This window comes from Ascidiella aspersa, chromosome 1 (genome assembly GCF_963924565.1).
Source record: "Ascidiella aspersa chromosome 1, kaAscAspe10.2, whole genome shotgun sequence".
In the NCBI taxonomy this organism is placed as follows: Eukaryota; Metazoa; Chordata; class Ascidiacea; order Phlebobranchia; family Ascidiidae; genus Ascidiella; species Ascidiella aspersa.
In genome coordinates, this window is record NC_139447.1 from 373,896 (window position 1) to 386,988 (window position 13,093).

Consider the following 13,093-nt stretch of genomic DNA (forward strand, 5'->3'; position numbering starts at 1 on the left):
ATTACATAATTCAGGTCTGTACAAATTTGTATCGCAGAATTCACGTTGGCTAAATGTTAAATTGTTAAAAAAAAATTGGCGCTGGTCTAGAATCCTACCACAACGAAACACCATTTGGGTTAGGGTACAGGTTAGCGTTTGGGTTAAGGTAGGTCAAGTATTATTATTAAATTTGGAATATAATAATACTTGACCCACCCACACCCAAACGCTAACCCGCATGCTAACTCAAATTTTGTGCGTTGATTTTAGAACTGTGGTAGGATTCTAGACCAGCGCCAAAAAATTGCTTAAATCGTGTGTTTTCTTACTTTAGGCTCTAAGTTGTTGCGTTTGCACAGCATCTTAGTGCACAAGACATTTTGTCTAGTAAAGTTAAATCCTATTTTGTTGTTTATTACTAGTGACTTGACATAATATAATAGTTAATGCAAGTGTTACATTCAATATGAAAGGAATGTATAACAGGATAGGTAAAAACAAGTCTAGCTAAGCTAAAACAAACTAATTACAGCTGTTTCTTCTTCAATACGGAACTTTCACGCAACAAAAACATCTGTTCCTGAAAATAAATAAATTCTCAATGCCAAGTGACGTCATTCCAAGGAAGGAGCGTGACAGGGGATTTTTTATGGATGTGTAATTTTGTTTAAAAAAATTAGTTTTAAACTTTTAAGGTAATTGCATTCTTCTTAGTTAAGTTCTTTCTTTCCCATAATTGGTATACATTAAACGCAATAGCTCCGTCTCGGCAAAAGTATTTGAAACGGAACGTAGATTAAATAAAAAAGACGAGTTTTTATATAATATTTTTACGTTTTTGTCTTAGGTAGTTTTAAAGTCGCGATGCTGTTTGCTTAGCCTTAAGTCCTATTAGTTATATGCTGTGCTATGCTTTGCATCAGATTTACGCATCTAATTTATTATCTATGACAGTGATTCTCAAACAGTGTGCTGTGTGTTTCTCGAGAGATTCTTAAGTGTGCCGGGAAACTGTTCCTAACTTAACAAATAAACGATTTATATTACTGCAAGCCAGCATGCAAGACTTGAATGCATACTATCATTTAGAAAGCTAATAATATAATATTTACCCATTGCCGTGCTGTGTAGTAAAGGCATTTGTCAAGGTTGGATATTAATGTTTTGTAGAAAGTATGCCGCGAACTTTTTATAAGTTTTTTTATTAGTGCAAAAAGTTTGAGAAACACCAGCCCAAGTCCAATTTGGCGAGAGCCATACAGCAGTTTATATTTTCAGCCCCGTGCCGCCTGCTACGTCACTCGTTTGCTTTAAAGTAACTTGTGCGAGGGAATACGGATCCCCTCGGATCCAGGGACCAGTGCTTTCCAAAACTGTGTTTTTGCCTGTTTCAATTACAAAGAAATTTTAAACAAATGATGCAGCTCTCTGGACTTGCTTCGACGAGAGGTTGGCAACTTTTTGCTCAAAAAGTTATTTTTTTTAAACGTTTTCGAATAAGGTTGAGAAACACTGTTATATGCGAAAAAGGGGATAACGTATAACGTTAGCTCTGTGTGGAACAACAAACAACCCTAGTGGGCCAGTAGCCTACAACTATCTAGCATTTGCTTCCATCGCTGATAATTGGATTGTAAAACGCTATTTAAATGGAAAAAAGTTATGTTTCAAAACAATAGGTTTTATTAGAATAATAAAAAGTTTTTCAGTCATATGTGTTAAATTAACCATAAAAAAAAATTCTGGTTGGAATTTACCGCCCAAACATAGACTTGATTGACGACGGTGACTGTTCTGGAAAATATCATTAAAAGGGTTGAATAAGACTTCACAAGATCCACAATATCGAGATTTGGAAGCGGTTTGGGGTTAAACGCCGAACACACATGACAACACAAGGCTTCGTGAATTTATATCAAGAAAATCTCAGCGGCCTCCATCAGTCGGACTTTTTCTCTCGCGGTAAAGGTTTGAACCAAGAAGAGTGTCTCATCATTAACTTGGACACTTTCTTGCAAAAACAAAAAATTGCACAAAATAGTGGCAAATTCACACATAATATAAATCGCGTTAAGAAAAGCGTTAAACTTTGGGCACAACGGGATAAATACAAACCAGCATTTGTGAAATAAGTTAGAAATTAAACAAATGATGTTTTTCCACATAAAAATAAATATCAAATAAATGCAATATTTAAAAAATAGTTTGATTCTTACAACAATAAATCCCAAGTATACTTCTATCTTTTTTAAATGTTTCAAATAAAAAGATGTTTAAACAAGGGAAACGTATAGTTTCGTTCAAAAAACAGTAATAAGTCAGAAAAAAAAGGGGTTTTTTAAACTGTTTTTATCACGAAAAAGATTTCTCAATAAGCGTCTCCAGGAGTTGTTCATACACTTTGTGACGTAATACCTTCTATTGCATCTCACACTGACGTCAGACGTCCAGTGACGTCACATTTCGCCGAGGAGTGACGTCACGCGTCTTCAGTTGACCTTGAGGTGTTTTTTTATCCGCTGGATGGTGTGTAGGTCGAGTGAGCAAAGGTCAAAGTTCATCTCGCCTTCTTCCATCGAGAACTTTCCAGATTTGCGGACTATTGACGCCACCTAGCGGAAATATGTGATCGGGTTTTTACCTTAGTCATCAACTTTTTTTCACACGGGAGTTTTTATTAACAATTTAGACTTAGCTGGTTAACACATGATTTTATGACCCTTATAACGTTGGAAAGTAGGGTTGACCGTAGATATATTTAACAAACACAGAAAACAGTGACACCTGAAAAGTTTGGTAATTTTGCCTCTTGAGAAGAAGTTTGCAGATTTCAAAACCCATTGTAATTTTAATTAGTGTTTGTTTTAAATTACCCGGAGAAAACAAATGATTTTTTAACAAATGTCTGCAACTCACCTTTTTCTTGACCATGACGTCATCCACTTTAGCTAGTGACGTATGCAGGATCTTGAGTTGTTCGAACAAGTCGAGCGTCAGACCCGGAAACGACTTGAGCTCGGTTCCCACGGTGACGGTTACTAGGGGCGACGGTTGCCTGGCAACGTGGCGAGGAGGGGGGCTGGGGGAATTAAAAGTTGTTTAAACGATTGTTTGTTCGAGAACAATCAGCGGGCGTCGAGACAGAGATAAAATAAATTTCGCAAAAATAAAAACCCAAAGTTTACAACTTAAAAAAACTGATTAAAGGTTTATATGAAAGACACAGTCCAGTGCAACTATAGCTCTAACTATTCGTATTGTGACGCGTGAAGTTATTACTTATTAAGCAAAAACTCGTAATACAATTACCTTAACGTTGAAATAAAGTCAAAGTTAAATATTGCTCTGATTGTTTTATTACTGCTTTTTGTTTTTTACATTGAAAAACATTAAGCTAAAACATTGATGAAAGGGTAAACAAATAATAATATATACAATAGTTTAAAAACAAAATTAGCTTCACCAATTTAAATATTTCTTAATAAAGAAAAAAAAACAGTCTTTTAAACCTGTTTCTCACTGGCAAAAGTTATCTTTCTGTTTAAAAGTGTTTAGCACGCAAACATTAAAACATCAAGAACTCATGGAGGTACTCACGATCCGCTTCTTCGTAACGCTTGACTGCTTTCTTTGTGACGTTGCTGACTTTCGATTGGTTCAAATAAACCGCCATCGCTGTCGCTAGAGACAAAAAGTAAAAGTCGATAAAAAATTTAAAAAAATCCTGTCGCTAGAGACAAAAAGTAAAAGTCGATAAAAAATTTGTCGTCAATGGAATAAATATGGAGGACAAAATATTTTGAACATTAACTTTAAAATCACCTCGCGGGGTCGGCGTGAATTGATGACATCATCGAATCGTCGCTCATTACGTCATCGGTTGGCTTGGGCGGTGAAGGCGGAACTCTGGGGGGTTCGGCTTGTGGAGAATCTGGAATATGTCACATGAAACACTTACGAATCACATCACATGAAACTCTCACGAATCACACATCACATGAAACACTCACGAATCACATCACATGAAACTCTCATAAAACGCATCACGTGAATTAATCACGAATCACATAAAACACTCACGAATCACATTCACAAGAAACACTCACAAATCACACATCACAAGAAACACTCACGAATCACATCACATGAAACTCTCATAAAACGCATCACGTGAATTAATCACGAATCACATAAAACACTCACGAATCACATTCACATGAAACACTCACGAATCACACATCACATGAAACACTCACGAATCACATCACATGAAACTCTCATAAAACGCATCACGTGAATTAATCACGAATCACATAAAACACTCACGAATCACATCACATAAAACACTCACACAAAACGCATCACGTGAATTAATCACGAATCATATGAAACACTCACGAATCACATTCATAAGAAACACTCACGAATCACATCACATGAAACACTCATAAAAAGCATCACGTGAATTAATCACGAATCACATGAAACAATCACGAATCACATCACATAAAACACTCACAAAACACATCACGTGAATTAATCACGAATCATATGAAACACTCACGAATCACATCACATGAAACACTCATAAAACGCATCACGTGAATTAATCACGAATCACATGAAAAACTCACGAATCACGGCACCGAAAACTGCCTCAGGAATTGTTCTTTCATCATCGCCTGAAATAAATAAGAAACTTGCTTCAACGAATATTTAAGGTTACTTTGTCTTTGTATTCTCACAATTGGATTTACATTAAGGTATCGTAATTATTTAGCATTACTGGAAATACGATAAAAAATCAACTTCAATAAAAATGATATTCTTACTTTCACTTGGAGAAGCATCTGGTGAAACATCAAACGCAGAATCTTAAAATTGAAAACAAACCATAATTAAAACTAGCGATGGACCGATATATCGGTATCGGCAAATGTTAGCCTATTCTTTTGCCGATATTTTAATTCAAAAATATGATATAATTTTTCCTGTACAACAAACAACTTAGCAATTGTTTTATGAAAAAATTTCACACTAAGTTAATATGCAGAATATTAGTTTAATAATTAATAAAGATACATAAACTAAACGTTATTTGGATTTTATTTTTAAATAATTCAAGTTTTGAACATTTCCCAGGTTTATAAAAAATATCGGTATCGGTCCAAAAAATGAATATCGGTAGATCTTCAATTAAAACCTTGGTGTTCAAGATTCATTGCAGAAAACTTTTCAGACTGTAAATGTTTCAACTCCATACTGACCTACAGTTGGTGAAAGAACCAGCTTCTTGTTCTCCAAATTGAAAATGCTTTCTTTATGCTTTGAAGAACTGAAAAATAAAACATCAAAAACACATAGTTTGTATTATTAAGTAACTATTTTCCCAGCTTAATATTGCCATTAAAGTCCATTTAACAATATATAAGCAGAAATGTAATAAACAGAAAAATACAAAATAAGAAATTTTATTGAATTGACTTGTCCCTTTTAACTTTATAAACGACTGCACATATAAATAAACTTGGTACCTAACAATACACATGATTCACTTATTGTTAAAAGCGCCAAGTTTAAATAAAAAATTCAAGTTGAGACTAAATTACATATATTTATTTCAAGTTAAAACCTGCGCCTGGATTTTTCCTTCTTTGGTTTTCTGTTCGGTGAAATTTTCGTCTTTGATTCTTTGTGAGATTTTGAACTTGGCATTGATTTATTTTTTTCCTTGGATTTGGAAGATTTGTGCTTTTTCTCTGGTTACAAAATAATTAGAATTGAAATCGAAAGATTATGAAAGAAAAAAAGTGTCGGGCAGCAATAAATAAACTTTTAACTAACAAAAAAAGAAGTAAATTGAATGTCGAGGTAATATGAAACACTGGATGCTTGCTAACTTAAGAGACGGACAGATTTTTTAGAAAACTATGTGTGGTAATGTTGGGAGCAACAACTCTGTTCATTTATCTAAAGACAACTAGTTTAAAAATAATTTATATAACTTTAATTATGTAAACAATTTGATATCCGTATGTTGAGGTTTGTTGAAGTATAGTCAATCAGTGGGTTCAAAGTAACTAGTAAATGTTCAATTATACCTTATTCTGCATTGGCTTATATATTCTATCTTTGATAAAGGTTTCCGACAGATTTAACAAATAGTTTCTAAAGCACCGGAACATATTCAATCTTACCTTTATGTTGAGTTGGAGGTTGCACAGTCGGATGAACTACACAAACCCGCGGAGGAGTTGCGCTTATATCCATGTCCATGACCTCGGTGTTGTCCACAAGCGAGTCGCGTCGAACTTTTTTCGTCGACGACTTCTTCGACTCTTTCCGCTCACTTTTGTGTCGCTTTTTCACCGGCTTTTCGTCCTCCGAACCATCCGAGCGTAGCGCCTTCTGGTGGTGATCCACGCTCGGGAAATTGTCGCTGTCCGATGACGACATGGTTCGTCGCTTCTTCACTTTTAACTCTTGTTTAATTTTTGAAGTATCCAGTGAATGTTTTCTAAAAATATGCTTTTTAAATAAAAAAAGAATATTGTTAATTTATTAGATTAGACAAGTTTAGAAAATAATTGTTTTCATTTTTGTTGAGTGAATTAATCAGAACAATATTTAAATTTGTTTTTTTTTATTAGAAAAATATGTAAATTTTATGTAAATTTAAAAACTGTATAAAATCATACAGAAATAGTTCAAAAACTACTTTATTTAAACAAAATAACAAAGTTTTTAGAAATTGTCCTACATTTGATTTTTACCTATAAAATCAATTAGATGTATTTTAGAAATATTACTAGTAATTTTTAAACACAATTCTTTGAACAAATATTTACAAATTATTTCTAAAAATTGTAAATATACTTTTCTTTCTTCTTCTTTTCTTGGTATTTCTCAGGTTTTTCAATCGACTCCTTTTTAATTTTCACTTGAATCGGGGAATTTCTAAAAAAAAAAACTGATTTTTATTATTGTTAAACAGCATCGGATGCAATATTTAAAAGTGACTTTAGGATTATAAATGGGGATGTTTGATATATTTGATTGTAGCCGATACCCGATGCTAAGTGCTAGTATCTCTACTCGGTCAATATTAGGATGGTAACGTTTATGATCTAATAACAAATTTATTTGTGTGTAATTCATTGGAGGTTGTAGTAAGGTGCAGAGTCTTTTAGGTTTAAAATCAAATTTTATCAGAAAAAAAATGCATTAACAGTGTAATTAACTTATTTCGGCCTAAAAACCTGAAAAATTACATTGTACGGTTGATTTAATCAATTGAATATTAATGACATCAGGTTCCGGATCAGGTGACTGTAATAAATTGCCTAAAATATCGGTTATTAGTAACAAAATAAATTGGGAAGTTTAGGAAATCATAATAACAGAAAGTAAAACACACATCACAAATACTTTTAGCTCCACCTGTTTTTGCTGCTTTTGCGAACTTCCTCTTTTTTAATCGGATCTTTCTTCTTGATTTGTTTGATGTCTATGCTCTCCTCCCTCGCAAATAAAGTCGGTTGCCCACCTTTCTCGATTTTTATCTAAAAAAAGATGTCATGTTGCAAAGTTTCAAATCAAATATAGAAATCTGTTTAATAAATTATCAAAAATATTGCAATTAGGTTGCAAAGGTTATAAAGGTTAGTTATTAGGCTTAAATTCCAATGAAACAAGGTAAAAATGATTTCACTAAGAATCCGTGACGAATTTCTTACAGGAAAAATAATTTAGTAAGATTTAACTTGTTATTAAAAAAAGTTTCTATCCAAAGGGGTTAAATAAAACAGAATTTGTAAAATTTTTAGTGGCTTGATAACAAGAGTTTTTAAATTGAAGCTACTTGAACACATTTTAATGAAAAAAGTCAAAGACATTAGAAGAAAAGAAAGTTTGTGTTTTTTTAAGAAGTGTTTTAAGACCTATTGGATGGATGTTTTACAAAAAAAATTGGAAACAAAACAATATAAATGTCATGGTAAACACAAAAAAATATTAAAAAAAATAGTTTCTTTTTTTGTTAACACATTACTTAAGCTAAACATAAAACAAAATAAAAAATCATCAAGGATTTTTAGAAAACAAAGGGTTTTTACAGAACTAGTAATGTGCAAATCAACTCAAAAGCTTTATGGAAACCCTGACTTGATAGTTGTGCTTCAATAAACAAACATAATTTAGTTGACTCCTGGTCAAACCTTTATCTTATTCAGTTTTTCTTTAGGCTTCTTTTCAAGAGGAATAGTTGCATTTAATTTATCCTGTAAAACAAATGTGAAACTTAATTTATTAAGTGTGGTAACTTACATCACAATGCATTCGAATATTCAAGGCATATTTTACATTTCATAATCCAAGTTTTTCAGTAAAAAATGCTTATTTCGCTGAGATGTTACGTATTAAGTTTTGGGAGTAAAGTTTAGGAAATCAATTTAGCTGAAGGGAATATATTTAAAAAAATTAAAACACAAACAGAAAATGATTACATTGAACATTTCGTCGATTTACCTCGTTTTTCTTCTTTTTAACCGGTTCCGCTTCACCGATGCTGCTTCTTCTTTTTTGCCAACTTTCTTTCGACGAAGATTTTTTCGGAAGTTTTTCGCCGCTCTTTATCTTCTTTGGAACATCAGCTGAAAAATTAATAATATTCATGTTGAAGCAAAAAAGTTTGGTAAATCGACATCATCTACATAAGACGTTTCAATACAAACTTGTACTGTTTACATTGCCTTGGTTATTGTGATAAAACATATCGAAACCTCTTTATATAAGATGGGACGCAATTCTTATCACTCCTTTGTATGTAGGATGGTGAAAAGGTTTGTAAAATTTAAGAAAAATTAGAGTGGTTGAATTTCTTGACTGTGTGAATTGACACGGAATGGCCCATTCATTATCAAGCTAATTTACAGATCTGCAACTATGAAATATATGTTTTAAAACACTTGTCGTACAAAACACAATAAAAAAACCCTAAATAATTGATCTATTCAGTTGTCTATAAGGAAAAAACGTTTAAACCTAGAACTTCATCAAACTCACAAGATTCTTTGGCAGAAGGTCGTTGCTTTTCACTTTGACGACTTTCCTGAAAAAAACTATCATTTTTATCAAACAAAAAACAAAACAAGTGACCAATAATTTTTAACAAAAAAATAGTTTTAAATACAAGAATAATTAGTGAATACGGTTTTAGGATTTTGCCTTGGTCTTAAATTATCACAGTTAAGTTTCAAGATATGTTTAAAATCAAAATATAAGCTAACCTTGGGTCTTTTTTCTCTTGGAGCTTGTTGCCCTTCAATCTTTAAGCTGCCTAGAATAAATGGATTTATTTTTGCAAATACCAGTGTGGGAACATTTTCATTGTGGTCTGTATATTTTATAGAACCGAAAACTTATTCACCCAAACATCCATATCTGCGTGACCCAAACAAATTCTTACTAAATTACCTGCCAGTGTAACAATGTTATATTGATATTTATTAACTTGTTCTATTTACGCATGATTTGGAGGTTTCGTAGTGTCCGCACAACACTTCTCTTTTAAATGTAACTGGACATTTCAGGTTAAACTCCTACATGAAAATACACAATAAATACTTTTTGTCCTAGATACGTTTCTAAAGCTCAAGGGTGCAAGCACGACACTTTCACCTCCAGCTTTGACGAGTTTTTTCTTGAAATCTTCGGCCGGGCTTGTGAAGGTTAGCATCTCGATGCGTGTGTGATTGACAGGTGGCATGCTTTCCGTGTGGAGAAACATGTCGTAGTTGAATTCTACTTTCTTCGGGTCAGTCTAAACAAATTGCTTAACTCAACCCTAAACTGGTAAAATTATTTATTTATTTTTTGTTTTTTAGGTGTTCAAAACATTAATATAGTACAAACATTTGACAATTATATGCATATATGATTCAATGAAAGAAACACACACATATGTGTTTAACAATTGTGACCTTCCATTCTGAAGCTGCTTTTTGACCAACGATTACGGCTTACTTATTAGTAGTACACCGAAAGCCATCGGAAACTAACTGTATCTGTTTATCAATGATGCAATCATGGGAGAAAAAAAACTAGCCTGCAGTGAGGTTCAACCTCGCCACTTCCTGTCATACCAGGACCGTACACGGTCAGCTGCTCAGTCTGCAATTACTTTCAGAATATTATACATATATATAGAGTTAGCTCCACCAGGCAACATATCAATAAATATAAATCGCTCTTCTGGTGTAAACGAAGTATAAACCGACGTTTCGGCAGCAGATACCAGCTGACCTCATCAGGGTTAATAATTAAAACGAGAGTGCGTTAGCCATCTTATATACTGAGAAGTAAAAAATGTAGATTAAAATTAATAATTCTAGACGTCGCTGAAGTATGCGGTTTTATACTTCGTTTCGCTGAAGTATGCGGTTTATACTTCGTTTACACCAGAAGAGCGATTTATATTTATTATACATATATGTTTATAATTTATTTTTTTTTATTCATTACAAAAAACAAACATACCTTATTTTTAAAGTAGACTTCTATGAGAATGTTGAAGCCAGCATAACCAGTCTGTCTGACTTCATACGGTGGACTTTTAATCACATGTTTGCTCGGGGAATAAGACTCGTGGAGCCAAAAGACGACCTGAAAAACACATATGGTTGACTTATGACACACAAGTAAATGCATATTCATAACATGGATATTGGATAAGTTATAAAAAAGTTGGCTATAATAATTTGCATAAAAGCAAGACTGCTTTAAATACTAAAGCAAGGTATTGTGAGGAAATACTGCTCTGTTTTGTTATTTTTCAAGGGGTATAGCTTTGGGCAAACTTGAGATTACGACAATGCGTACCAAACATGTATTGACAACTCATATAAGAGTTTTGCATTAAATTTATAAGTTAAACTTCCAACAAACCCTAAATTGAGCATTAAACAACTTTATTTTTTAATTAGATTGGAAAACACTCAAACCTGTCAAGATAATTACTATGATGTAAAAATTACACCACAATGTCAAAGGTACCTTCTCAACAAAATGTTCGATGTCAATGCCATTTGCTCCTTTAGCGAACACCATCCAATCGTGGGTGTGACCTGCTAGTGTGGGGACGTCTCGTACTTGCGCGACATGCCCCAACTCCAACTTGACAACAATCTGAAACATAGAAAAACATAAAGGTAGTTCAATGAATATCTGGCCTGTGTTGTATAGCAGGTACACATCAATTACATCCAACTTGTGTACAAACTTGATTTAGAAAATTTCCTGCCTAATTTTCTGATAGCATTAACTCAGGTGCGCATAAAAGCTTGATAACATGCACACCTGAAATCTCACTATTTCAAAATCAGAATAATGAAAATTGCAAATTTAATAAAATAGAAATTCTACACTGGTATTTTTTACAGTCAACAAGCACAGCTTTAGAATATAAAATTTTGTATGTTCTTTATGCAGAAATATTTAAGGATAAGAAACACTGTAGGTATACAAAAATACTTCAGTTAAGCAAAGTTTTACAAAGCTGATTTCCACATTTGCTTTGCAGCAAACTTTAGTTGAGCACCAAAAAATTTGTTTTTTAGAGTCAGCCCATCAATACTTACAGATGTAACCATCTTTTGCTTTTTAAACTCCAGAATATTCACATTTAAAGGATTACTTATATTGCTGATAGAAACATAAACTTAATTGCTGAAACAAGGAACATTAACATAACAACAAGGTTTGAAATAAACAAATAAAAGATAAGTAAATGCTATCGCTTATCTTTCCTATTACATTTTCAAATTGTTGAAACCTCTGTGCCTATCAGGGGTCTATCCAGAAAGTTGGGCCAAACCTACACACTGAAAAACTGAATATGAACCAAAATGAGATGAGATTTGACATTTGTATGATTTCAACCAATTTTTTTTTAGTTGTTTACCCACAAAATCTTGTTAAAATCTGCAAAACTTTTCTGATGAGCCCTAGGCCCTCGGATTGAACAATATCGCACAAGAATATGTTTGTGCAGCCAAAAATTGTGCAGGTGTAATAAAGTTATTGTAGTTTATTTGGGTTAGGGTCACTATGAAAAATATGACAGGTGCTTTCGCCTTTTTTTTTCAACAAACCAGACCCGCACCCCTAGGAAATGAATATGCACCCTATATTTCTATACGTTATAATAGTGGACCAATGTGGATAGTATGGCAAGTGTACCCGCGAGTTATTTTTAACCTTTGAAAAGTGAATCCTGATAAAAATCTGAAGTGAACCACAAATATGTTAAATGCCTGGGCGGCATATGTTTAAAGTGCAATGTATGCAATACAGAGTTCATCGCAAAATTGAAAGTGCGTCTGAGGTCCACTTTTTTACCTTTGTTGCACCCGGCGACCCGGATTTTTTCGGCTGTTAACCCGCAAGATCTTTTTGAAATCTGCCATACTTTCCAAACAGGGGTGTCGGTGGGTCAAGCGTTACTTTATATTATTTAATACAAATACTTGACTCACCCAAACCAAAACTACATTTGTGTGTTGTGGTAGGATTTTAGACCAGCGCCCTAATTTTTTGGCAATTTCCATAAATGTACCTTTATTTGAATATCATAGCTTAAAACTGCTTTCAAGGCTGAGTTTCATCCTAATTTTACTTTTAAAGTTTAATGAACTATTAAATGTTACATTTGTATAAAATGCAAATTATTTTTATGCATAGGGAGTTATTAACTCCATAACAAGTGTTTTTTTTATAACAGTCTGCATGATCAATAATACGCCGGGATAAAAACGTTAAACATGGATTTTAATAAAAAGCGCGGAACATTTTACGAAGTTATATTTATTTCTTGTTAAAATAGTTTTGCAACAAATTCCGGGATTCCCCGTATTGGTTACTTTTTGTAAAAAAATATTTTTGATTAATTACGGATATTTCATGGGAAGAAGTATTAAAAATTGAAGTTACTGTTAAAATTCTAAAACAAATAGAAAAAATACCTTTCCTAAAAAAATCATTTTAAAATATTTCTGAAATTAAATTTTGCGAAACTTGCCAATAAGAATGATAAGTCATAGAGGTGTAGATTTAT

The 13,093-nt window shown here is 33.0% G+C and overlaps 1 protein-coding gene across 1 annotated transcript; it reads right to left on the reverse strand.

The window, feature by feature from the left end:
- Positions 1-2,114: 2,114 nt before the first annotated feature.
- On the reverse strand, positions 2,115-11,707 carry LOC146166390 (uncharacterized). Its single transcript, XM_083392153.1, has 19 exons — positions 11,619-11,707; positions 11,035-11,166; positions 10,519-10,644; positions 9,661-9,802; positions 9,270-9,319; positions 9,046-9,091; positions 8,509-8,633; positions 8,199-8,261; positions 7,423-7,544; positions 6,859-6,939; positions 6,180-6,499; positions 5,615-5,741; positions 5,250-5,317; positions 4,815-4,856; positions 4,617-4,664; positions 3,805-3,913; positions 3,580-3,663; positions 2,899-3,061; positions 2,115-2,594 (listed from the first exon to the last, which is right to left on the reverse strand). Exons 1-19 carry the CDS (start codon positions 11,628-11,630, stop codon positions 2,472-2,474), a joined length of 1,983 nt encoding a protein of 660 aa, XP_083248279.1. The 5' UTR covers positions 11,631-11,707; the 3' UTR covers positions 2,115-2,471.
- Between the last annotated feature and the right edge of the window lie 1,386 nt (positions 11,708-13,093).

Coding starts and splice junctions, on each gene's coding strand:
- LOC146166390 (XM_083392153.1), bottom strand. Junction 8,262..8,508: donor TTAAAAAGAAGAAAAACGAG/GTAAATCGACGA, acceptor TTTGTTTTACAG/GATAAATTAAATGCAACTAT. Junction 3,664..3,804: donor ATTCACGCCGACCCCGCGAG/GTGATTTTAAAG, acceptor TTTTGTCTCTAG/CGACAGCGATGGCGGTTTAT.